Raw genomic sequence first — 27,800 nt, 5'->3', positions numbered from 1 at the left:
CAGCCCACTGCCTATTTTTGTGGCTAGTTTGATTGGAACACGGTCCTGCCATTCATTCACACGTTGCCGATGGCTGATCTTGTGCTGTGACGGCAGAGGTGATTAGCTGTGACAGAGAGCTTAGGGCTTGTAAAGCCACAGATATTTACTCTGTAGCTATTTACGGGAGAACTTGGCCGACCTCTGCACTAGAACATCTCCTTTTTTCCTCTCCTGTTTCTTTTTCGTCTCTTGTACACCCTGGATCTGAAGCGTGTCTTAGTGGATGGCAGGGGAATGTGTGTATGAGGACAGTTTGCTCTTTCCGCAGATCAAGTCTTGGTAGAAAGTCTGTTCGATATTGAAGAGTTCATCGGTTACTCAGCAAAGTTTAACCTTAAAAAACAAACAATGTACCTGTTCATAAGACATCTTATATGTTTTTCAAGTACATATTGATATACATGTTCACATATAATACATATATTTATATATAATATGCATGTTTAATTATATAATATATACAATATAGAAGTATACATATATGTTTAATTATATATCATAAGATGTATAAAAACATAAAAAGTTTTTATCATTAAACAAATGTTTAATGATATATCATATAAATATATAAAATATAAAAAGTATAAACATATATGTTTAATTATATATCATATACAAATATATACCATAACACAATTTATATATTACATACAATTAATATTATATACAAATATAATATTATATAAATAAACATATATATGTTTAATTTCTAGGAATCTGTAAACAACCATACTTTAATATCTGTCAACAAAATGTGAGATACCAGTTACCAGCTGACTGATAACGGCCATTTGGGAAACAAAATCCGTCTGAAATTTGATCTTCAATTTAAAACTTGAAAAAAAATGATGAAACATCATTGAAACCTTAAGTAACAATTGAGCGCATCATTCCATGCCAGTACCTCTATTTTCTAGAGTTTTTTTTTCATCTTAACAAGAGAAAGAGGAGAAATTCAAGCGAAAAGTGCTGTGTACCATTTAAACATTATCTTTTATAATTCCAAAAAAATTTTCCTTCTGTCACTAAGTTCAAATGGCAAAGAAAAGTCTAAAGCTAACAAAGCATCTACTCCAGAAATCCACAGCCCCCTCCCCAGCCTGCCGGCTGCCTCTTGGGTAGCCTTCCAGATGTGAGCGTATCCATCTGAGACTGGGAATCTATATGACACCCTGGTTTAGGAAGCATCTCCCATCACATTGAATTGGCCAGCAAGTCTCGGAAGAGCTGTGTCTCAAATAGCTCCTCTCCCTCCACCTCCGTGACCAGGACTTTGGTCCACGCCACCACCATCTCTTGTCTGGATGCCTCCAACAGCCTCCTCCCTGGATCCCCCGATTCCATTCTTCCTCCCACCGCAGTCAACTCTCTATACACTGGGCAGAGTGACCTCTTAAGAGCAGAACCATACTTCATTGTCTTCCTCCTTAGACTCTCCAGCAGGCTCCCATTGCTTTCACCATGAAAGTCCCCTCCTTACAGTGGCTGCCTCTTTTCTCCTCCCTCACTGAGACATGACCTGCCCTGGCCTTGACCGTCCCTCACTGCCTGCTCCCCTCTCCCTCCAGATCTTGGCCAATCTGGCTTCTCCCTGACATGCAGGTCTCAGCCTAAATGCAGTGTCCCCAGAGAGGCCCTACTGCCCAGTCACTACATCACCCAGGTTTTAATTCTCCAGTATTTCCTCATTGTCTTGTCTGTTTGTCTGTATCCCCCACCAGGATACCAGCCCAGGGAGAGCACGGCGCTTCTCTGCTTCCTTCATTGCTAGAGTCCAAGCACCTCGTCGTCCTAGGAATATTTATTGGATTCATGTTTTTCATCAGTGTATATCTTTTATTTTATTTTTGTTTTTGGAGGGGAAGTAATTAGTTTTATTTTTTTTAACAGAGGTACTGGGGATCAAACCCTGGACCTTGTGCATTCTGAGTGTGCACTCTACCACTGAGCAATACCCTACCCCTTGTATATATCTTCTAAAGACACAAATGCATTGTTTTTGCCTCTCCCTTCCTTCACTTAATAAATGTTGCTGTTCTCAATATCCCAACACCTACCCAGTTCCATCAAGTGGAATTGGCATAATTTAGTGGACAAGTCCCCTGTGATGCATATTTTAGCTGTTTCCAGTCTTTTGCGAAGCAAAGTTAATTTTACTGTGGGGAGAGGGAGGGTGAAAATCAGACAGGAGAGAGAGATGGGATGGAGCAGATGCTCTGATAGCAGAACCGTGATCACCTCACCCTGGAATGCCGGGAACAGGGTTTAGTTTAGAGCGGTGATGTCGGAGAGAAGTTCCAGTGATGATGAAATGTTTTCCGTCTTCTCTATCCAATGTGGTAACCACTAGCCACCCGTGAGTTTCCAGCACTGTAATTGTGGCAGTTGAGACCGAAGAACAGAATTTTTAAATTTTATCTCGACTGAATTTACATTTTACACGTGGCTCCGGCTACTGTATGAACAACATGGGTTTAGGCAGAGGGCTTTATACTTACCACTCAGGGATGTTGCGGATGCCTGACCCTGGATGACTCAGGCCAGTGTGGCTGGGCTCCAGAGAGAGTAGGGACTGGGAAGGCAGGGTGTTTGTGATTTAGATGCAGAAGGTCAAGAGAGAAGCTGTCACTTGAGGGAAAATAAATCCCAAGCTGGCTCTGGTCTCTTCAGGGTCCTTTTTCATGATGAACCTCTGTGGACAGGGAGTCTAGAAGAGGGATTGGCAAACTTTTCCAGTAAAGGGCAAGGTAGTAAATATTTTCTCCTCTGTGCCGCAGCTAACACTGCCCTTGTCAAGCACAATGTGTTGTGAGCGGCCGTGGCTGGGTTCCAATAAGACTTTATTTACAAGAACAGGTTGAGCGCTGGATTTGGCCCAAGGTTGGCCCATTTGTCTGTCAACCCCTGAACTGGGAGAATCTGGCTGGCTCTGCCCAGTTCAAACCAGCAGGCAACTTCCCAGAGAATAAAAGAACAATGTCCCAGGCACACCCCAGGGTTTCTTAGACTTGTGCACCCACATAGGGTACCAGACACCTTGGATGACCTCTTTCCAGTGGAAGACAGTTTCTGGCGGGTCACACTCGCATTTGTGATTCCTGCCACCCTTCGGTGAGACACCCACAGCCCTCAAGCAGCGGGGAGCCGACTCCTGCTTTCTGGCCGGAGTTTATCTGCGCTGGTGCGCGCGTGATACATGAGGTGAAGCTGCCCCGTGGTGCCTAACAGTGCATCTCACTTAAGAGTGTCGAATTTGCAATCAAGTGCTTCATCCTGTCTGTGAACTTGGGTTTCCCCAAGTAGAACCATAGCCCCTCCCCACAGGACGGTTGTGAGGATTGCAGGAGTGCACATGTGTGAAGGGCTGGAGTCTGGACCATAGTGGCTGCTTGGGGTACCACACATACCGTGCTGCTGACCACAACCTAGGGTCGGATGGTTCTGGAGGGCTTGGAGCTGCTCATCGTTGACCGAGCCTTTAAGGCCGTGCGGAGAGAAGACCGATAAGGGGGGAAAGTGAAGGCATGGAGAAGCTGAGTGAGACCAGGTTCCAGGTGAGAGGAGACAGGGAAAACAGAGTCAAGGTCACGTGACTTCACAAAGTAGGAAATTTACTGGCCCAGTTCAGATTCATACCCAGAGGATGGTGCCAGGCCTCCCCTCTTACAGATCCCTTTTATCTCATGTGATCGTTTCCACAGCTTGGTGATAGTTCTCTTTGAGAAACAAGAAGAAAGGCTCAGAATGGGGAAGCGAATTGCCTGAGACCACACAGCTGGCAGAAGGGGAGTAGGACCTTAATCCTGAGCTGTTTGACTCTCAGTCCTTGCTGAGTGCATTAGTGTATTGTCTGCTGTCCTCATCCACGGAAAACTGACCTTCACACTACAGGGGTCCCTTGGAGATAACTTGGATCACTCTGCAAGAGTGATTCCCCACAAGCCAGGTCCAGTGACCTGGGAGCTGTGTTCCTCCCAAGCCAGATCCTGTGATGGGGCAGACGCAGGCAGCATCCCTTATCTGGTTCCTCAGCAGTTCTGTTTTATCCTTTGGGGAAACTCTGCTTTGGTTCTTGCAAGAATCTCCTCCCCAGTCCGGATCTCTGTGTGGTCGAGGGAAGAAGGCAGCCGTGTGGGTCTCACTCAGAGAACCCTGGAATCCTAACTTCCAGTCCATGAAGAAGTCTGGGTCCAGGATCCAGAGCTTTGGGGAAAACCCCCTCCCTGGCGCTGGACTGGGTTGGTGTCACGTGTAGTTGTGGGGGCCTGGACTCTGGATTGGGACAAACTGAGTTTGAATCCTGGTGCTCTCTGCACTGAGCTTCCTCATCTGTAAAGTGAAACGGCCTGGGAGGCTTGGTGACGGTATTCACTCGTGCGTTCATCCAATGTATAATTTTGGAGGACGCTCTGTGTCCAGTGTGTTCCTAGGTCCTGGAGACAACGCTGGGGAACCAGACTGAGATGGGGCTCCTGTTCTAGTTGGAGGAGACAGAGAGCACGTGAGTCGATCAGTACACCTCGAGAATAAGAATTTCATCAAGTGACCAGTCCCAAGTCCAGGCCCCAGTGACTACCCTGTCAGAAGCATTGGGTGTTCCTTTTAGTGATAAAATTATTGTGAATGGTGCCAAGGAGTCCCTTAGGAAATAACAGGCATTGACGGTGAGACCCTCCAGGGGTCCTTGGAAGAACACAGTGGAGGGGGAAGGGGTGCCCTGAACAAGCATTCCCCGCCGAGCCTTTCTCCTGGGTGCCTTTGAGAATCCTGACATAGCTGCCCCTTCTTCCAGGAAGGCTCATGCCTCCCTAGTCTGGTGTCATCACCCCAGTGCTGGGTCAGTGTGGTCCTCAGACCCTCATGTGCTTCTCCCAAGGCAAGATGCCCCGGGTAAAGAGGAAATCTTTGATCCTCTTAGTGGATACTTACCCACCTTCTCTTGGTTTTGAATCCTGACCTGCTTACACATGGGAAGGACTTTGCCCATAAGGAGCCTCAGTCTGTATCTAGAGGAAAAGAAATTTCTTGGTGAGGGACCAATGCAAAAAAAAGCTACCTAGCTCAGGTGCCAGATACTCTGAATACACTATTTCATTAGATCTTCATACAACCTCATGAGAGAGACGCCTTACTAGGCATTTTTACAGGGGAAGACATTGAGGCTCAGAAAGGTCAAGTGACTAGGTGAAGGTCACACAGCCAGACATGGGGAGAAATATACTTCCTGTATCAATATTATTTTTTATGGCCATGAATTTTTTTCTAATTGTAGTGCAGTACACATAACATAAATTTACCACTTTAAAATGTACAATTTGATGGCGTTCAGTATATTCATCATCTTGTGCAACTGTCACCTCTATCCAGTTCTAGAATTTTCCATCACCTCAAATGGAAACCAAACCCCAGATCCATTCAACAGTCATTTCCCATCCCCTCTCCTGCCCCCAGCCCTGAGCAACCACTAACCTGCTTTCTGTCTCTCTAGATTTTCTTATTCCAGATACTTCATATAAATGGAATCGAAATATGTGGTTTTTCTCACTTAGCTAATGTTCTTGAGGTTCATCTACAATTATAGTATCAATCAGTACTTCATAATACTGAATGGTATTCCATAGTTTGGAGGGACCACGATTTGTTTATCCATTCATTTGCTGATGGACATTTGGGTTTTTTTCCACCTTTTGACTGTTGTGAATAACGCTGCTACAAACACTGTATACAGTTTTTGTTTGAATGCTTGTTCTCAGTTCTTTTAGGTATATATCTAGGAGCAGAATTGCTGGGTCATATAGTACTTCCACGTTTAACTTGGTGGGGAGCCATCAAACTGTTTTCCACAGTGGCTGCACCACTTTCCCACCAGCCGTAGACAAGGGTACCAATTTCTCCACATCCTCACCAACACTATTTTCTCATTTCTTCATGATGGCCATCGTAGTGGGTGGAAGTGGCATCTCACTGTGGTTTTGATCTGCATTTCCCTAGTGAGTAGTAATGCTGAACATCTTTTCATGTTCAAATGGCTTGTTGGCCATTTGTATATCTTTGGAGAAATGTTGGTTCAAGTTCATTGCCCACTTTTTAAGTGGGTTGTTTGTCTTTTTTGCTATTAAAAGAAAAACTTTGTAAGGCATCACTTTCAGTCAGAAGTAAATTGCACAATTATTGTTTGATGAATTTGTATTTATCAGTACACCCAGGTGACCACCACCCAATCAAGACAGAGGACGTGTCCAACCCCTAGAAGGATTCTTGGGTTCCCTTCCAGTCAGTAATCTCCCCAAAGAAAATCACTCTTCTGGCCTTTTTCACCATGGATTCGTTTTGTCTTTTTTTTGAACTTCATGTAAATGGACTCTGATGGAAGCATACAGTAAACGCTCTTTGTGGCTGGCTTTTTTTTTTCTTTTTTTTTTTGCCCAAGTGTCTTTGAAACTCAGCCATATTACTTATCTTCATTGTCATGCAGTAGTCAAATGTATGAGTCTACGACGATGCATTTATCCATCCTATTATTGATGGACATTGAGATTATTCCCCATGTTTGCCCATATGCGTGACATTGAAATGAACATTCTCACGCAGGTCATTCTGTGGACAAGGGCATGCATTCTGGTTGAGCACCTAATACCCTGGGGTGAAACTGTTGGGGCAGAGCGTGTGTTCAGTGTCTTTAGATCCTGTAAGTGGTCTTTCAAAATGGTTGAGCCAGTTCACGATCTCACCAGAATTTTACGAGAATTCTGGTTGCTCTCTATCCTTGCCAACACTTGGTGCTGTCACCTCTTTTTTAGCCATTCTGGTGGGACCTGTACTCTTGAATTCACTTTACATTTGTTTTTTCAACCAGCGTCTCTTTTCCTTCTCCTTTCTTCTTCCTTGCCTCCTCCTTCTTCTTTTTTCTTCTTCTTCTTCTTCTTCTTCTCCTTCTCCTTCTCCTTCTCCTTCTTCTTCTTTCTTCTTCTTCTTCTTCTTCTTCTTCTTCTTCTTCTTCTTCTTCTTCTTCTTCTTCTTCTTCTTCTTCTTCTTTCTTCTTTCTTCTTTCTTCTTCTTCCTTCTCCTTCTCCTTCTCCTTCTTCCTCTTCCTCTTCCTCTTCCTCTTCCTCCTCTTTTTCTCGTTCCCAGTATATTTTGTGTAAGACTGTCTACTGGGAAATAACAGCACAAAATTATGGATTTGATGTGCAAAGTCAGTATTTCAAATATTAACTGTTAAGTTACAAAAATGCAAGTGTGTCTCATCTAAGCACACTGCCTATTCCTCCACACCTGGGGGAAAATGCATCCTATGCTGTTCCACCGACTCATCGGTGCACCTTTTTTTTTTTATTGGCCAGGGCTCCTGGTGATTCTTGCCACACTCGGGGCATGCTTGAGCCAGGAATGAGGGTCGTTGCCTGTGGCCAAGGAGCAGAGTGGATTCTCAGTAAACAGCCCCTCGCTTTTCCAACCCCACCCCTTCCACAGGCTCTGAGCAGCTAGGCGGAGGGGAATCCTTACTCCCCTCACCCACACCTCTTCTCACCCAAGAACTGGTGTTATTCTTTGGTTTTGGAAAGGCTCTTCCCTGGAGGTCTCCACTGGGGTCATCAGATCAGGCCAACTGCAGAGGATTTAAATGGCCTGATCTGAGAGGGAGGGGCAGCTCACGCAGCCCCGGGTTAGACCAGTGGCCACTCTTTACTGTTTGGGGAGATGGCTACTGGCTTAGCCAGAAGGGGTATATCAGAGTGTATGTTGTGTCTGTCCTCCTGCTGCGCCTGCGAGGAGCCTGTCTGTCCCCAGCCCTGTCATTTCCTCCCAGTCGGCAGGGCCAGATGCCCCGGGCCCCGTTCATGAGATGCTGAGGAATTTGGCCGGTGAAGGCTTTCAAGTTCAAGGGGACATAGCCCCACCCTTGAGGAGGCTGAGGGGCCACGTGAGCCAGCGAGTTGGCTTAACTTAAAATCCAGCAAACTTTTGGAAGAGGAGATGGTGCAAAGACTACTTACCAGTTTGGGACGTCCCTTGGCAGCCTCTGTGAAGAAGGCTCTGAGAGGCAGGCTGGCAGATGCGCACGGGTGAAGTGCATTCTGAGTGCAGAGCTGTCTGCAGGGCTCGGCAGAGGTGGCCAGCGGCTGGCCAAAGAGATAAGGTGCGTACCTGCCCTCAAGGAGCCCATAGGTGAGAATTAACTGGGAAGATGCTGACAGACAGTCCTCCTGACTCACAGATCGAAACTGGGTCACAGTCCTTTAGACCTCCCCCCAGATGGAGGAGGTCAGATTGTCCCAGTCTGAGCTGGGGCACATGGACTTCTGATCTTGGCTCTGCCACTGAGGGGTGCCTGCTTTGTGTCAGCTGCTGAACATACAGGCGCTTCCCTTGTATGTGATGAGCACAGGCCCTGGGGGAGACAGACATTCAGGAACCACAAAGTAAATGCAGAATTCACATGGGGAGGCAGGAGAAAAAGCAGACAGTGCTGGGAGCGCACGTAGCCTGGAGAGCTGACCTGGTTCTGAGGGTTGAGGACAGTGTCTCTAAAGAAGCGATGCCTAAAGGTGAGTAAGTCTCCACTAACAGGCAGGATGGGGAATAGTGTCCCAGGCAGAGGGAACAGCATGTGCAAAGGCCCTGAGGCAGATAAGAACTTGGTGTGGTCAATGACGAGAGAGATGACCAGAGTCGGAGAGTGACAAGGTGATGGTCCAAGGAGAAGGTAGAGAGAGTGTGTTGATGGTCCTCTGAAACTTTTGTAAGCCACAAGAAGGGAGAACAATAGAAAACCTTTGGAGGTTTTTAAGCAGGGGAATGATATGATGCAATGTACAATCTTTAAACCTTTGGCTGCTGGGTGGAAAATACATTATAAAGAAACAAAAGTGGGCTTGTATTATTCAGCAATTAAAAGGAATGATTTTTGATACATGCTACACTGTGGATGAACCTCAAAAACATGCTAAGTGAAAGAAGTCAGACTCAAAAGTTTACATGTTACATGATTCATTCCATTTATATGAAATACCAGGAACAAGCAAATCCTTAGAGATAGAAAACGTATCAGTCGTCGCCAGGGCCTGGAGGGAAGGGGAATGGAGAGTAACTGCTTCATGGGTACAAGGTTTCGTTTTGTGAGGAGGAAAATATTTTGGAATTAGATAGAGGTAGTGTTTGCACAGCATTGTGGCTCCTTAATGCTACTGATTTGTTCACTTTAAAATGCTTACTTCTTTATATTATGTGAATCTTACCCCAATACAAAAAAAAAGTGAAGCAAAAGGAAAAAAAAGTGGAATTGGGAGTTCAATTAAGAGGGAGAAGATGGCTTGGACCAGAACTGTGAGGCTAGAGATGAAAAGTAATGAACCAATTTGAAGAGGTAAGAATTCTCAGGGTCCTATTCTATGTAAATTAGGCATCAGGAAGGTGGGAAGACTGGAATGGTTCTTTCCTGTAAACAAGCACATTTTCCTAGGTACAGATTGTGGTCCAGCCCGCCATGTCCACGAGCCCTGGCTTGGCTGTCCATCCAGAAAGCAGCATGTCCATCCAGGGCTGACACAGCTTCAGGGGATGGATCTGCCCCGGCCAGTGCTTCATGCCACCTCATTTTGCTGTTTTCCCCAGAATCAGCCCCATTTCCAGAAAAGACATTTATGTAATAGAGACCTAATATATCTTGCAAAGATCATGGAGAGGATGTTCTTTTTAATTGCATCTGCGGGATATACTGCAAAATATCCACTACATTTTAGTACAGAGTCACAGTCATCAGACACAGTCATTTGTGTCTGTTTTCCCCTCCGAGCGTGTCTGGGTAATGAGGGCAGATGGTAAAAGTGAATCCTACATCCTGTCCATAAAGACTTCCTTGGTGGGTGGGAAGAGATAAAGGATTTCCTTCCACCTTCTCTGATCAAATAGCCATTTATCCACCCACTTTCTCTTCCTCGTAGTCTCTCTTCCTGACTTCCTTCTATCCATCTTTCCGTCCTGCCCTCCTCTCCTCCTTCATTACATACATCCATCTGTCATCCTTCCATTCTTCAACCTTTTCACCCTTCCATCCATCCATCCAATCTTCCTTCCACCCATCCTCCCACCTCCTCTTTCCTCTTACCCATCCTTCCATCTTCTCATCCTTTCTGCCCTTCATTCATTCCATCCTTCCACTTTTTCCCCTTTCCCCCTATCCATCCACCCATCCACCTTTTTATTCATCCATTCACCCATCCATCCATCCATCCTTTTATCCGCTCATCTGTCCAGCTAACATTTATACACACCCCTTCTCTGCTCCATCGGTGGCCATAAGTGAAGGGAACTTGATGCTCTGCAGCATCGAGCTACTGTTACACTTGTGCTGGATTAGATTTGGCTCTCCTTGTACGAGGGATCTAGCCTCACACTTGGTGGCTTGTGCCTCAAGGCTCCCATCTTGTTTTGGAGATAATCGTGGTATCTATCGCCAGAGGGTTCTGCATCCTCTTCATTTGCCAAAGGTAGTGGTGGGTGGAGGATGCTGCTAGCTGTTTCAGGTGGAAAGCATGGCATAGCTTCAATTTTTGGCTCCTTCAAGGTTAATTCCGTGCTATACAGTTACCCAGTTTAACCTGGTCATAGGGACGTTAGTAACAGGTCACCTAAACCCTCATTCTGTGCTGGATCCCGTGCCAAGCACCTGATCTCATAGAATTGTCACAGCGTCCTTCTTAAACGGGTACTGTGATTTTCCCCATTGTCCAGGCTGAGGAAACTGAGGCACGAAGAGGTGTGCTCACTTTCCTGAGACGACAGTCAGGACTCGAGCTCCTGTCTCCCCAGCCCTAAAGCCTGTGAGTTTAACTCCTACCTTACACTCCCTCGGTGCAGTCGCTTCTTTGCATCTCCACCACTGGACGCTCACGTGGAATGAAATGCCACCCCTGCCCCCTCCCTTCTCCAGCCACGGGGAGAGTGAGCCAGCCATCGAGTGCTGCTGTAACAGGAGGCAACTTCCCGGGCCTTGCTGCAGACCCCTGGGGAGATAATGAGCAGGGCTGCCAGCGAGGGGGCGACTCCGCAGGCATGCTCGAACTCCTTAAAGCCAAGGAGCGGCAGGCCTGCTGGAGAGGCTGACTTTTAGGCTGCTTGTGTGGGAGGCTTCTAGTCTTAAATGAACACACCTTCCTGGGCGCTCCATCCCGAACGGTGAAAATTTGCGAGGCCGGTTCGCTTTGGCCACAAGAGGGCGCCCAACTCCCGCCCAGAACTGAATGGGGCATTGGGGGAAGAGGGTAAGGAGAGTCCTGAGGTTAATTTTGGATGGAGTTTTAAACCAAACTCTCCTAAACCAATCACCTAAACTCCTTGGGAGGGGGAGAAATGTTTCAAAACCAGTTCTAGAAGTATATTCTATTTGGCTGGTGCTGAGCTAGGGGCTGAGAGCGCCAAAGACAAAAACCACAGATTCCTACCCTTAAGTTGCTCACAGTCAGGTGTGGAAGACGGTGAATTAGAGCGCGGTGTGATTAGTGCCAGTCTCAATCCAGACTGATCATGTAGTGAGTCTAATGAGCACCTGCTGTGTGCCAGGCTCTGTGCTAGTTGCCAAAGACAGAGAAACGAACAATATGAGTCATTGCTATCAAAGACTCATTCCATGTGGGAGACAAAATTTAAAAGAACAAATTTGGGGAAAATAGGGACGTGCAGCCACAGATAGATAGATAGATACGTAACTTTATTTTAGGAGAATGGAGGAGGATCACCCAACCCACGCTAGGAGGGAAGAGGGAGTATCAGGGAAGGCTTCCTGGAGGAGGGAACGCCAGAGCCAGAGTTATACAAGACAGATGGGGATTGACCAGGCAAAGAACGGGAGGGTCTTCCAGGTGATGGGGAAGCATAAGCTAAGAGGTGAAGGTGAGAAGCCGCACAGAAAATGTGTTTGGAGCCCAGTGGGAAGGAGCTGGGGAGAGAGGCAGGGCCAGATGGAGGCGGGGGGTGGGGGTGGGGGTATTGGGCGCCACGTTGAGGAGATTGGGTCCCCCTGCTCTCACTTTGTGTGCGTAGGGATACATTGCCCTCTCTTCTTTTTCTGTCTCGCTTTCAGAGCCAAGAAGAAAAGCAAGCCCTTGAACCTCAAGATCCACAGCAGCGTGGGCAGCTGTGAGAACATCCCCTCCCAGCAGCGCTCCCCGCTGCTGTCCGAGCGCTCCCTACGCTCCTTCTTCGTGGGACATGCGCCCTTCCTGCCCTCCACCCCTCCCGTCCACACCGAGGCCAACTTCTCCGCAAGTAAGTCACCGAATCCGAGTCGGCAAGAGGGCTGCTGCGCCCGCTGTCCTCCGCGCCGGGTGCACGCCCTCTTCTTTTCCTTTTCGTGGAGACGGGCTCGCTGCACACGCCTCACCCGCCGCCTCCCGCCCGCGCCGCTCGCGCCCCCTGGGATGGTTTCGAGGAGAAGGGGGCGTCACTGGGAGACCGACTGGCTGTTGTCATTGGTCCCGGGTGCCGCCTCTTTTGCCTGCTGGTGTGTAGGGGTGACAGCGACAGCAAGCGTGCAGGGCATTAAAGGAAACGTCGGCCTTTCCTCTCCTCTGCTTCTCAGATGCCCGGTTCACAGGATTCTTCCTGGCCACTGTGCATAGGGCATCTATGATTAAATTTTGTCATTTTCTCCCTCACGCGGGTCAACGTGTATAACCTTTACATCTCAAAGATGTATTGGGGTTCAAACTGGGCCGAGCGTGGCGTGGGGTAGCTTACATCCTGCTCCCATGAATTCTGCAGCAGGCAAAGTGGTTATCGCTGGGAGGGGAAAGGGAACTTTCTGGTGATCAAGGGCTGAGGTCTTCAGAACGCATTTAATCTTCTCTGCCCGGAGGCTCGTTTTGCTGATCAATCACAGATGTGGTCAGAGGGGAGCCCCTGAAAAAAGCCCAAGCAGCCCGCCAGCCAAGACAAGAAATTTTATTGACCGGGACCTCAAAGAGGAGGGGATGCTAGAATGTGTGGGAAATAACCCCTTGCCTTAATACAGCCAGACGGTGTCCACGTGCTGCTGCTCTGATGAATAAGTGATGTCTCCCGAGCACCATTACTTGCTAATCACCCATATGCGTGATCTCCATTAGTTCTTGCAACAGTCACTTGTACAGATGGATTAATCCCATTGTATAGATGAGGAAACTGAGGCCCACGGACATCAAAGACCTTGCTGAAAATCACACCGCTATTGAGAAGTTGAGTCAGGATTTGAACTGATTCTTTCTAACTCCAGAGTGTACAAGCTTAACTATCATGCGTGATTTGACTTGATGAGATTCCTCAAAGAGCCAGCAAGATGCCTTTCTCTAAACATGAGGTTCTATCCTGTAACTTTATATAAGGGGTTTTCAGCTTTTTTGGGGGGGGCACGGACCCTTTAAGAACTGGATGAAATCTGTTCATTCTTTCCCCTGGAAAATTGCACATGGAACGTCCAACACAAATGTCCAGTGTCCGGACTGTTGGGTTCAGAAGCTCTGCCTTCGCCCAGCTAGCTGGTCGGCCTGGGGCAGAACCATGAACTCAGCTTACAGTCTGCAAATGTGTCTCATGCACCCACCGCAGGAATCAGAGGAGGATCTGGTACCCCGTGGACATCAGTTAGGAGACGTTCCAGAGCCTGGCTTATCTCAGCGCGCAGAGGGCATAGGCCCTGAATCAAGCAAGCTAAAATAGCCCCCATGACACACGTCAACACCAGAAGGCTAATTTATCAATTTGTCAAGAGAAATCACTGTCAGAGAGACCAGAAACGCTCTGTGATGGTGGGTGGGCCTGTGTGGCAGTCAGAGGGCTGCGTGGTGAGCCTGGATGAGGAAGAGGGGTGATGGCATAGCCAGTGTGTAACAGCGGTAGGGTGGGGCGGGGTGTCGTGGCCCTGGGGAGAGACGCCTGGGTTCCCATCCCAGCTCTGTGAGTCGTGAGCTGTGTGCTAACCTCGAGCAAGGTCAGAGCCTCTCTGAGACTTAGTTTCCTTACCTGTAAAATGGGGATAATGAGAGCTTCACGTCACAGATGGGTGTGAGGATTAGGTAGCCTCATGCGAGTCAAGGTGTCTGCCCAGTGCTTGGCACACAGTAAGTGCTTAATTAATGGTAGCTGTTGTTCTGATGTTTATCAGCTCCTTATCCTGGTAGTATTTCCATCCTCTGGCTCCATGATTAATTTTGAAGCTGTGCCTAACGGCCTCTCAGTTCCTCTTCCCTTTCCCATAACTCCCTCATGGCCCTAAGAGTGCTTGGAATTTACCTTGGCGTGACACTGGGCAGCTGCCACCGGCAGCCATCTGTCTTCGAGCATCTCCATCCTATGAGCGAATGTTACCATGGCCACCTCTGAGGGTTTGACCATGGCTCTGCACTTCATTCTGGCCAGAGTAGACACATCTCCAGTTTGCTTGGAAAAAAACACAAATTTGCACATTTCCACCCCTGCTTCTGCCAGAGAGTTTTGCAAGGATTCATCATGGCTCCCCACTTTTCATGCCTGCCCCCGTCACCATCTGAGAGGAGAGCCTTCCCTGCTTGCCTGTTGGCAGGAGCAAAGTACTTAATTCACATCAGGGCCGACACTAAGGGGCCCTAGAAGCATAGCTGCCTCTCTGGACCGTCCTGGTCCTTGTAATGCAAAGAGGCCACCCTGATCTCCAGGAAAGGAAAAAGATAGCATTGATTCTCCCGGGAGAACAAGTGTGTAACCCAAATGGTAGCTTGAACCCTATGGTCCAGTCCCGTGTTTGTTGATCCTAACAATACGGGAAACAGAGGCAGCCTGGTGGAACTGACTCCAGATCGGGAAATGAGAAGCTCTCAGCTGGCGTCTCAGTGATGTCACCGTTTGCCTGTGCGACTTGTCCCTGCCAGCCGTGTCAGTAGCATTGTCACAGTTAAGGCTCACCTCAACCTTTGAGGCAGACATGAGTATCCCCATGTTACAGATAAGGAAACTGAGGCTCAGAAAGGCAAGTGATCTTGCCCAGGGGGCAAGTTTTGAATCCAGATGCAACTCCAATGTGCATCTCGTCTTTCCTTCTCTAACTGGGTCTCTGTTTCCCCAACTGTACAATAAAAGACTCCCTGAAGTTTCATTCCAGAGCTTAGAAACTCTCAGGCTTACTCAGTGTGTATGCCAAGAGGCTTCTCCTAGGCAAATCTTTTGACTCAGAACTGGCTTTGGAGACTCTGGGCCGGGGCTGTTGGGAGAACACTGCTGCCAGCGCCAGGTCCCCCTCGCTTCTAACTGTCCAGTCCTCATGCCACGCTGAGTTTCAGAAGAGAACTTCCTGCCTTTGGACCCCTAGGCCAGCTTTCCTCCCATGACCCGGCCGAGGGAGCCTCTGAGGCTGTCCCTGCCAGGCTGAGTCTGTCTGCCTGTTCGTCACTGTCAGCTCTGTCCGTGGCTTCGGTGTGAAGCATGGTGATTCCACCTCTTGTTCCCCCTGATGGTAATAATGCCTGGGGACAGCATGAGGCAGATTCTGGCTGCACAGTGGCCAAGACTTGGACCCTCAAGGTTCCTCACCACTTCAGATGGGCTTCAAGAAGGACTTGGGCGAATCACCCGACTTCCCTGGTCTGGGGGTGATTAGCGGTGGAGGGGAAGCAGACGGAGTTCTGGTGTATGAGGAATCTGTCTCTAAGGTTAGCCGTGGACAGTACACAAGTATCAGACTCTGCTGCTCAGAGTGGATGATGCTGACTCAGGCGTGAACCTGCTTCCCGGAGAAGCAGAGAACCCTGGGCTCACCTCCCCGTCCTCGCTGTGTTGAGCCCACGCTGCGTTCACGTGCGTCGTGTTGTCCCTGTGGTGTTGGTTGGGATGCCCTCCACCCATGGACCACTTTTGGTCCAATAAGGTGTGTGCCTGTGGCTCCTTGGAGGGCATCTCTCACCCCAGCTGACTTAGCCCAGGTGGCCTCTGTGATTCCCTAAAGTCTTCTTCAGAATGAAAAAAAAAACACCACCTACCTGGGAGGAGTAATTATCCATCATTCATTACCGGCTGGCGGAAGTGATTTCGGGTTTATAGCAACTAAGTGGTGGCTGACACATCATTGGGCAAGTCACCGGACCCCCGTGGGTCTGTTTCTATCCGGCAAAGATGTAGTGAGGACAAAAAAAAATCTGCATGATTTCCTAGCATGGGGGTCAGCGCTCAGAGCACTGGGTCTCAGTAAAGGGTAGCTTGAGGGGCCGTTGCTGTTCATTATGTTATGGAATCGCTTGTCATGATGATGAAGATGGTGATAGCAGTAGCAAAGGGCATTTATTGTGTGTCGACAACGTCCCGGGCTGCGTCAGTTCTGGCAAAGCAATTTTCTTCTGTTGTTTCATTTAAGCTTCACAGCCCTCCATCAGGTAGGTACTGTTATTACCCCCATTTTACAGATGGAGAAACAGGGGCTAAGAGATTTAAGTAGCTGGCCCAAGGTCACAAGCTCAGGAAGGAGGTGGAGTTTGCACTCATTTGGGATCTACAATGCTGGGTGGGGGAGGGCAACGCCGCCTTCATTGAAACTTGCTTTCTCAGCAAGCAGGGGGCTTAATGTGTTCAAGGTTTCTCTCTGGCACTCTTGCCTAGTTGAGGGGATTGTCTTGTGGGGGGACTGCCTTGCTACAAAGATGCCTCTCGTTCACCAGACTGCTGGGCTCGCTCAGTGATCAGCGTTCACGCTGGCTAACAATTACCCTGCCGGATTCTGGGGTTGATATTCAGGGAATCCACTGTCCCAGGTGGTAGCCATCCCTGCAGGGGCCAGGCAGCTGCAGAAAGGAGCCAGAGATGTCATCCTGGACATCTTTGGCAGAGATGAGGAATGACAGGGTACTTTGGCCACCTGCGGTTTTCTGGGTGTTTATTAGCTGCCTGTGGGGGTTGAGCGTTTCAGGGCAGCAGCTACCAAAGCGAACAAGTGACATGCTTCCTGAACATCCCCATCTTGGTCCTAGTGGCACCAGCTAGAGTTTTTTTCTTTTTTTTTTTTAAAGACTAGATTTTTTTTTAAATTTTTAAATTATTTTATTTAAAATTAAAAATTTTTTATTTAAAAATTATAAATTAAAATTTTATTTTAAAAGTATAAATTTGTTTTACATATTTTGTTAGATTCGTATGTATTTCTTTGAGCAATTGTAAGTGGTAATTTTTTTTTAATTTCAGAGTTTTTTTTTTTTTTTAGTTGAAGTATAGTCAGTTTACAATGTTGTGACAATTTCTGGTGCACAGCATAATGCTTCAGTCATACATATACATACCTATATTACTTGTCATAGTCTTTTTCATTTTCATTATAGGTTACTACAAGATTCTGAACATAGTTCCCTGTGCTGTACAGTGTGAACTTGTTGTTTATCTATTTTATATATAGTAGTTAGTATCTACAAATCTCAAACTCCCAATTTATCCCTCCCCACCCCCTTTCCCCTCTGGTAACCATAAGTTTGTTTTCTATGTCTGTGAGTCTGTTTCTGTTTTGTAAATAAGTTCATTTGCAATGTCCTTTTTTTTTCAGATTCCACATATGAGCAATATCATATGCTATTTTTGTCTTTCTGACTTACTTCACTTAGAATGATGATCTCCCAGTCCATCCATGTTGCTGCACATGGCTTTATTTTATTCTTTTTTATGGCTGAGTAGTAGTCCATTATATATAGATACCACATCTTCTTTATCCAGTCCTCTGTTGATGGACATTTGGGTTGTTTCCATGTCCTGGATATTGTAAACTGTTGCTGTGAGTATTGGGGTGCATGTATCTTTTTGAATTCGAGTTCCCTGCAGACCAGCTGGAGTTTTAATGCGAGGCCTGGGTCTTAGGAAATACTGTCCTTCACCAGGTGTTGGACAGACACCTGCCCCCACCTTGCCCCATCTCCCCGTGCCCGTTCTCAGCTCTTCTCTAAGCAGCTCCTGTTCTTTGTCCTGGAGACTCGGCGATAGGTAGCTGACCCTCCGTTGAGGACCTGGCCTTGTGTGCCTTGAGGCTGAGTCAGAAGCCTGATGTGTTGAGGGAGGCAGCAGCGGGTAGAAATAAAGACGGATGAAGCCAAGGAACCAGCCACTGGAAGCGTTATAAAGAGACTCAGGATGGGGGTGATTATATAATGGGGTTTAATGAGGCTTGAGGCCAAGGTTCATTACCCCTCTGGAAGAGGGGGAGGAGGAGCACATCTTGACGAAAATTGGCTGCCTCTGAACCACGTTCTCATCTCGGAATCAGAAGAGGTTTCGAGAAGTTGGGGTCTGACTTGACTCAGTGGGGGCAATTCCAAGGGGAAAGCATGGAGTGACCCGCAGGACTTTGCTCCCCAAAGATAAGCTACTGCCCCCAGCCCAGCAGACCATGTCCCATGTGTCCTAGCATCGTTGCTGTATTTCAGAAACTGAGGTCCTGGCAGGTCCCTAACCCACTCTGAGCATCTGCTCCTTGCCAGGCAGGCGCTGGTGTAGGTACTTCATGGGCGTTCAAGTTTGTACCCCTAGAAACAAATAAAATGATACAGAAGGGTTCATATTGAAAACATGATGAGTTTTTCACCACCCCTCTCCCAGTCCTGCTGTTTAAAACCTCTTTCTATGTCTGCTTCTTGTGGTCACTTCCACAGTTTAAACTACGTTGTACCAGGGCTTCTTGGAGCCTGTCTTGGACCAGAGAGCTTGTTAGAAATGCAAATTCTCAGAGGGGAGGGTAGAGCTCCGTGGCAGAGTGTGTGCTTAGCATGCGTGAGGTCCTGGGTTCAATCCCCAGTACCTCCATTAAATAAATAAATAAACCTAACCCCCTTCCCCCCGCAAAAAACAACAAAAAATGCAAATTCTTGCTTTCCTTCTTCCAGACCCACTGAATCAGCAGCTCTGGAGAGAGTCCAGGATTCTATATTTTCACCAGCCTTCCAGGGGATTGTGCACATGAACACTTGAGAATCACTCAGTTATTTGTCTTTTTTTTTAAGCTTTTTTGGGGAAATTTACAGAACAGTTGGAAAAACAATACAAAGGATTCCGGTACCCCCTAAACTCAGAATGACTAGTTTTTAATATTTCTTTGCATTTGCTTTCTCTCTTCAATCCCCCCAGCTCTGCCCCCAACCCCATCTCTGTGTCTGTCTCTCTCTCCTGCTGGGGGACCATTTGAGACTAGACTGCATTCTCGCTGACGTAACCACGAAGAGTTACCAGATTCAGTAAACTTGATGTCGAATCAAGATTCATCTGAACATCTTCCAACTTCAGCAGTTTGTCCTAATAGTATCCTTTATAGCATTTTTTCCCCCTGTCATCTGTGGCATTGACATCTTTGAAGAGTGAAGACCGGCTGCTTTACAGAATGTCCCTCCGTCTGGGTTTGTGTGATGTTCCCACGTGGTTAGACTCAGGCCGGGCAGTTTGGGTGGGACTTCCGCGTAAGTGGTGTTGGGTTTCACTCAGTGCGGCCCCTCTTTGTGGGCCCAGGGCTGCCAGATCTTTGGCCTTTTCAAAGGAAGTCAGAGACCGTGACTTTTATGAGAAATCTCCCAATTTTAAAATGGAAGCACCCAGTAGGAAAAAAATCTCTCAACGCTGCATGAACCAGTTTAAATAACCCCACAGGTTTGTGGGTCATATTTGGTCTTGGGGCTCCCAGTTTTTAACCTCTGTTCTAGAATCACAGAGGTTGGAAGTGGTAGATGCCTCTAAAATTTTAGTCCAAGTCCTCATTTTACAGATGGAGAAACCGAGGCCAGAGAGTGGAAGGGACTTGCCCAGGGTTCCAGAGCTGGGGTTGGAACCTGGTCTCCCGATGCTCAACTAATGTTTCTTTCGTGTTACGCCAAGGTGGCTGCAAAACTGTAGCTTCCAAAAGTGCTCCTGGAAGTGTTCCAGGGGAAGGAAACAGTGCCTTCGTTTTGAAGGGGAGATGTTTTGTGTCTGTGGAGGGCTGGTGATGTGTGTATGTGTGTGTGCATGTGAGTTGCCTGCATGTGGGTATGTATGTTTTATGCAAGGCCACTACCAGGTTTTTATCAACTCCCTCTTCTCTGGTCTGCCTGCATATTTTGCAATTCCTGCCTTAGTACAAACCGTTTGGACCCAGTGTGCAGTGATCAACCTTAGACCTTTTGTTATGATTGCTCCCACCAGGAATTGTGGCAGCAAAATTGGTTGGTAAGTGATTGGCGCTAGGAGCTGGGGGAGAGGGGGCTGTCATTTGTGCTCCTTGGAGTGAGTCCTGATCCTCAGTCAGGTACATACTTTTGGCGTGGGCATCCTGTTCCTGTCATCAAGACCTGTGTCTGATTGTATCTTTGTCCCACTAACCGCCCCTCTAACCCCTCTGTGAGGAATTCTCGGATTTCAACCAATTTCCTAGCAACAAGAATAAAAGGTAACAAGTAACGCTGCTGTAGAACTACACGGTGCACACCAGACATTCATATTCCTTATCCATGCTCCTGCGTACCCATTCTGCGGATGAGAAAACTGATATTCCAAGAGGAGAAATCCATGGTTAGAGGTTATACAGTGCATCAGAGCCAAGAATGGAAAACCATAGCCCCTTCAGACTCCAAGTGGCAGGTACCGTCTGCACATAACTTGGTGGGACCTCGTTTCCATGAGATGATAGGTTGGGACAGTGTGGATTGCGTTCATCAAAGTTGCTTCCCTCCGCAATGAAATAGATTCACCTCTTGTGTCCCCATCTTGCACATCCACTCTGTTAGGCAAGTCTCTGTCTTATTTAGGTGTGATTTTAGGTCCTTCCTCTCCAAGAAGCCCCTTCTCCAACTCTTGTTGAGTTAACCTTCTAAATCAGAAATCAGCAAGCTTTGTCTGTGAAGGACCAGATATTAAATATTTCCAGTGTTGCAGGCCACGTGGTCTCCATCATGACTATTCAACTTTGCTGTTGTAGCGCGAAGCAGTCATAGACCATCCTGGAACAAATAGGTGGCGTGGTGTCCCAGTAAAACTTTATTTGCAAAAACAGGTGGAGGGCCAGATTTGGCTCACAGGATGTAGATTGTGACCTTTGTTTTTCCAGCCTCTTTTTCTTTTTGTTTCCCCTGGAACACTGTCACCCTCCTCTTTTCTCTCTCTGTGTCCCCTTCTGTCTGTCTCTCGGTCTCAGCCTCTCTCACCTCTCTCCCCATCTCTGTCCCTCTCTCTGCCTCTCACCATCTCTTTCTCTCTCTCCTTCCCCTCCTGTCTCCAGTTACCCATCTTCCCAGCCTCCCAACTCTGCCAGCCACTCTGTGCAGAGTTCCTTGATAGAGATGATCTGGAGATGGTGGGATGGGGGCTGGAGGGAGGACTAACCCTCCCTTGGGAAACCAGAGCGCCCTATCTTGGGGATTTGGTACCGAGTGCTGAGGAGGGGGAGGAAGGGAGGGGCAGATGGCAGAACCATCCTTCTGGGGCAGGGGCTGGCGTGCCTCCTCCAGTGAACCCTGTTGCTGATCCCGTGAAAGACCTGGGATCTTAATTCCTTAGGTGCTCATTGGCACAGCCCAGCCTGCTTCCAGCCAGGGTCAGTATTTTCTGTTTTCCCTAACCTTCCTTGTTGCCTTTGGCCTCAGCATTTCCTGGCTTCCATCAAAGCCTCAGGGCTGCCACTCTGGACCCCCACAGTGGCTCTTCCGGAGCCACTCATCCTGTTAGTCACCCAAACAGGGGCCCGGCTGGGCAGGATGCAGCAGAAAGCACAGGGGCTGAGCCTCAGCCTGGCCCCGGGCACCAGGACCACCTCTCCTCTCTATTCTCCCATCTATAAAATGGGACTGATGATGACATGAGTCTCCTTGACCTGGCAGACCTGGGGTCAGGATCTAACTCGCCAATGAGATGGGTGAGCTGTTATGAGCTATAAAATGCTACATGAATATTTAGGCCAGGGGTCAGCTGCTTTTTCTCCGAAGGGCCAGGGAGCAAGTATTTTCAGCTTTGCAAGTCAATAGTGTCAACGACTAGCTCTTCTGTAGTAGCATGAATGCAGCCTCATGGAACCAAAGGGGCAGGCTGTGTTCCAATAAAGCTTTATTTACAAAACCGGCGGTGGGGGCCAAATTTGGCTCAGACGTCAGAGCCAAACAAGACCTGGTTTTGGATCCCAGGTCTGCCCTCTACTGGCTGAGAGGCCTCAGCTAAGTGAGGTCTGAGTCACAGTTTCTTTGCATCTGCAAAGTTAGAATAGTTGGGCTTCCCTCGTAGGGGTGGTTGCAAGATTAAATGAGAGAGCTGGTATAAATGGCTAGCGCAGTGCCAGGCACATGGTGAGCAGGCATAAATATCAGCAGTTATTATTTATATAATATTACTAACACATGTTTATGTTCTGCATAACACATATATAGTATAATGTTATATATATGCTATATATATTATACACATGCGTACACACAGGTTCCATGTGATGTCATTGTTTCCTCTGCTGGATTTGGAACTGCAAGAAGAGCCAAAGCAGTGTGGTTTTGAGGGGGGGTTTCTCCACCTACCTTATTTAATGAGGCCACTTCACAGCTGGTCCTCATGAGAAACCGAGGACTTTATCCAAGGCCCTGTTTCCTCTGTTAGGGGCCTCCACGCCCACAGCCCAGCTCATCCACACTGAGGTGATGGCCACTTCACAACCCCTTCCGAGCAGTCTGGGATTCTGTTTCCAGGGGCAACGGGTGGGGAGGCAGACTGTGAAGTCAAGGTTTGCATCAGGGACAGTCTGGCCTCGGCTCACGTGTAAACTTAATTCCGAGCGCAGATTATGGGGTGTGAGGGATCCAGGGTCTAGAGAGAGGAAGCAGTCCTTACTACTTACCCAGTTTCTTGTCCTTTTGGAAATCCCACAGAACCTGGAGAGAGGAGTGGGGGTTATTGGTGAAAGAGGGGGCACCTGGCTGAGAGACTTCCACAACTGCATTTGACAGGGCTTTTTCTGATGCAGGGAACAGAGACCCAGAACATACCAGCTCCAGCAAATAAAAAGAATGTTGATAGCTCAGGCACTGAAAAAAAAAAATCAAGATACAAACTAGGGCTTCAGGAATGGCTGCAACCAGGAGCTCAGTGTCATCAGGGCATGTTCTTTTTCCTCTCCCATCTCACAATCCTGCTTTCCACCTATGGGTTTCCTTCTCAGTTAGGCTCTCCCTACATGGTGGCCCTTGGCTGCTCCAGGCTTCCATCTTTATAGATCTAAGTGCATCAACCCCACTGAACCAACAGGGTTGCGATTAGGAGAATAGATCTCCAAGGAGCACCCGGGTGATGTCGCTCCCAGAACAGGGGTGCTGAGCAGCAAGAGCCACAGCTGCCCCTAGAAAAATCCACTGGTCTGTGGGTTGGGTGCCTGTAGTTCATGCTCTCACTTGTTTCTCTCCTCCCTGAGAAGCCAGGGGGAAACATGAATGATTGGTAATTCAGGAGAAGAGCATGACCCTATTTGATGAGTCCTGTTTCCCTTTCTGTTCACTTGAGATTCGCACTTTCAGATGATGTCAGAAATCTCTTTTTTTTCCCCTTCACCATGAGCTTTCAGCTGGCTGTGAAATAAGGAACTGCTTCAGCCTGGTGGTTCCGACCTTGGTTATATATCCTGATCACCTGGGGGATTTCAAAATTCTGATCCCCAGCCTGCACCCTAGTCCAGTGGCAGCAGAGCCACTGGAGGGTGGGGCCCAGGCATCAGCACTTTTTAAGGCTCCCCGGCTGCTTGCAGCGTGCGGCCAAGGTCAAGAACCACGAATCCAGCTGCAGTGGCCAGCGTGTTCAGAAGCTGCCCCGGACAGGTGGAGGTGCGCTCTTTTAGGATTTTCTGAACATCTACGACAGTAGGGTAGGTGCTGTGAACTTTCTTTTCTCTCAAGCCCTAGAAATAGGGTTTGAGAAAGACAGGTTTGGGACTGTGGTGTGATCCCTGTGATTTACAGGTGTTGGGGCCCTGCTGGGGCCATGATTCACCGGGGCTGTTCCTGCTTACTAACTGCTTACTGATCACTGTCAGAGTATCTGGTCCCCTTGCTGCCTCTTTGCACTGAGGCATCAGCACAGGCCTCTGAATGCACATTTGCAGAGGTGGAGGAAGTGGGTGGGCCGACAGGTGTGAAATACAGACAGGACAGTGATTCCTGGGGCAGATGACAGACGGATCAGGTGATGGGGACCAGGCTAACGAGGAGACTTCGACAGCTGTCCAGAGGGCCTAAGATATCTGCTGTTCCCTACTCGGGTCATTCATTCATTCAGTGTTTAATGAAGGACTTACGGAGTGAGAAGCTGTGCAGAAGTGTCAGAATCAAATCGTTGACCCTATACCTAAGATTTAAGCAAGAGAAGACCCTGGAGGTTCCCCAGTGCTGGCTCTGACGGGTCAGCTGCTTCAGGATCTCTTTCCTGCCCTCATTCTCTGTGGTGGGGCCCAGAATCTGGGTATTGATCAAGCTCCCTTGGAATGATGACCCAGAGACCAAGGTTGGGACCTGGTGTTGTTTTTAACCAGCTGCCAGCCAGATTGAAAAAAAAAAAAGGACAAGAGACATACTGTGTTTCCATGAAGTATGTTAGGGAACTTAATAAATAAACAGTCTGTTAGTTTGAACTAATACCCTTCAAACCTTGTTGGTGTTAAATGTCCTTTTAAAGTGAAATGATGGATAATTATAGATGGTGATTTTTTTCTGTAGTGTCCTTACTTAGAAACAGACTTTGCTAACTTCTATTTATTAAATTTTCTGATCCATAAAATTCAAGTCAGGAATCCTTTCTCTAGATCAGAGTTTTAAAGGTTGATTATTAATATTACTGAGCAACGAAACCCCTTCTTTGAAAAGAAGCTTATATGATCACCTCGTATACAAAATCAGCAGATGCAAGTAGAGTTGTTCTTGGCTATGTACAGCAGGGGGCCTTGTGTCCCATCCCCTGGGTCCCCACAGTGGGGCCCCTGAGACACTTTTTTGAAACTAAATTGGGAACTGCTATCCTAGAAATTTCTTTATTTTAACTTTTTAGGGGGGAGGTACTTAGGTTCATCTATTCATTTCTTCTGGTGAGGTGCGGAGGATTGAACCCAGGACATTGTGCATGCTGGGCTCTATACCCTCCCCCTAGAAATTACTTTAGATGTGACCAATGGGAAACCCGAGGCCCTAGGATGGAGAGTATTTTCCAAAATCCCTGATTCCTAATTGGGTCCAGCCATCCCAAGACCAGCCTGTCACCGATGAATTAAAAAGACTCTCCCATCCCCCTCAACCCCAGAAGGGACTGAGTACCTGGTAGGTGTCAGGGGGTGTGGCCTTCATGTAACAACCCTGATTTTCTCACTTTGAAAACAAAGAGAACCTGGTCCAGGGAGAATATGTGACTTTCTCAGGGTCACCGAGAGGGAGGAAGGACTTGGGGTCAGGATTTGGTTTACCTTGAGGTCCAGAGCGCTTTTCCACTTTTTCTTACACTACAAAACTGGCTGTGGCATCTCGGAGGGAGCTTTGAAAATACCCAGGAACTATGGCTTTTTTGATAGTATAATGTTTGAGTTGATCTCTTCAAGAGTCATTCCTCCATCGGTCCATCCGACCAAACATTTCAGAGTGCATCCTCTCCATGTGGGTACCAGGGGTACGAGGACATATAGTCAGTCAAGATCTCCATCTTCACAGAACATCCAGACTGCTGGGGGAGACAGATATAAAGAGCCAGTGATGGTGCGTGTGAGAGCTGCAACGTGGATGTCCAGGATGCAATGCGAGTGAATACAGAGGAGTGATGATGGGGATGGGGGCGGATCAGGGATGCCTAATCCAGCCAGGGAACCGAGGAGGGCTTCCATGGGCAAGGGCTTATGCTGAGCCTTGAAAGCTCCGTAGGGCTGGCCAGGTGATGAATGGGATGGATGTGCATTTAAGGCAGAAGGAACAGTCTGTGCTGAAGGAGTTGGACAGGTTTCTGGAGCACAGGGGTCTGTGCATGAGGCAGAGAATAAGAGGTGAGACTGGAAAAGCGAGCAGGAGCCAGATCTGGGATTTTAGCTGAGTATGTGGGGTTTCATCTCAGTGCTGACAGAAGCTTTTAAGCCTCAGGCTCAGGCACTGACCCACTTATGCTGTTTCTGCACTCCCCTCCAATGGCACTTGGGCTATCTGACACGTGGGTCTGAGTTGAAGGGAGTTTCCCCCAAAGGTATGCTGAAGTCCTAGCCCCACCCAGCACCTCAGAATATGCCCTTACTTGGAAATGGGGTCATTGCAAATGTTATTAGTCAAGTTAAGATGAGGTCATACTGGGGTAGGGTGGGCCCTTAATCCAGTAGGACTGGAATCCTTCCAAGAAGAGGGAAATTTGGACCCTGAGATGGAAACATACAAGGGGATGCCACATGGTCATGGAGGCAGAGATTGGAGGAATTCAGCTTCAAACCAAGCAGCAGCAAAGGTGAGTGGCCACCACCGGGAGCCGGAAGATGCAAGAAGGATTCCGTTTAGTTGCAGAGGGAACATGGTCCTGCCGACAACCTTGATTTCAAGTTTCTGGCTTTTAAAACTGTGAGAGGATACATATCTGCTGTTTTAAGCCACCCAGTTTGGGGTACTTTGTTGGGGCAGCCCTAGGATACTAACAAGTGTCTGTAAGGGGTACGTCCTCAGCCCTGATGTGCGTGAGTGCCATGCTTATGAGTCAGTCTCCTGGTGACTGTACAATCAGTCTGGGAGTGAACTGGGTGCTTTTTGGGAAAATGACATGAGATCTCTCAGCTGTGAAATTGCTCATCAATCAGTGCGTTGGAGTGAGCACCTCGCAGATGGCCTCCTAGTGACCATAAAGACTTAGTGCTGCTTCCCAGGATGCCCCGCTGGCTCCCTGGACGACCGTTTGCCACGGAAGAGAATCCGGACCTGAAGCCCATGGGGGCTCTTGGCAGAGGAGGGGGTGGGAGCCAATTAGACACAGCTGTTGCCACCCATCCTCCTCGGGCACACAGGAGGTCTATACTGCCTGCAACACTATGGGAATAAGCAATTTGAATTAAGCCATTTTCCCAGCCAAAAAAGCTTCGTCAGAAGCCCCTTTGAATACTGTGGTCATCCCGCTTTCTTACATGTGGGATCTAAAAAATTATACAAATGAACTTATTTACAAAACAGAAAACAGACTTACAGACGTAGAAAACAAACTTATGGTTAACACCAAAGGGGAAGGGGGGTGGAGGAGGGATAAATTAGGAGTTTGGGATTAGCAGATACAAACTACTATATATAAAGCAGTCGAGCAAGGTCCTGCTGTCTAGCACAGGGAACTATGTTAATATCTTGTATTAACCAGTAATGAAAAATGCCTATAATGGCGTCACTTTTGAGGCTTTGGGCTCTGTGGCTGTTACATGAGTTGAATTTAATTGGAGTTGGAAAGGTCTTCAAAAATGTTACACTGTAACTTGGCCTTGAAACAATAAACTATCTATACATACAGTCCATGCAGAAAGTCGTAAGAGCAGAACAGCACGATATATGATAAAATATGCCTCGATAAATCTAGAAGATTTAAAAATAACACTAAATTTAAAATTTCAAGTGTAAGAAAGCACTGCGTCATAGATGATTGGCAGCCTCTGTCTTAGTGGTTCATAAATTAACGACTTTACACTCAATAGCATCTTAAAAGTCCATGAAATATGGTAATGCTCCACTGTATGAATAGGCCACAGTTAATGCACATATTCCTCTGTTGATGGACGTTTGGATTTTTTTCCCCTATTTTTCACTTTGAAG

General features: G+C 47.6%; 1 protein-coding gene across 1 annotated transcript in view; it reads left to right on the top strand.

Moving 5' to 3' along the window:
* The window catches only part of KSR2 (kinase suppressor of ras 2), a 370,971-nt gene that overhangs the window by 206,067 nt on the left and 137,104 nt on the right, over positions 1-27,800 (top strand). Inside the window, exon 5 of the mRNA XM_072953632.1 lies at positions 12,125-12,309. Coding sequence (XP_072809733.1) covers positions 12,125-12,309 — 185 coding nt within the window. The remainder of the gene's footprint in view (positions 1-12,124; positions 12,310-27,800) is intronic.

The sequence above is a fragment of the Vicugna pacos genome, chromosome 32 (assembly GCF_048564905.1).
Source record: "Vicugna pacos chromosome 32, VicPac4, whole genome shotgun sequence".
Lineage (NCBI taxonomy): Eukaryota > Metazoa > Chordata > Mammalia > Artiodactyla > Camelidae > Vicugna > Vicugna pacos.
This window is presented reverse-complemented; position numbering and strand designations above follow the sequence as displayed.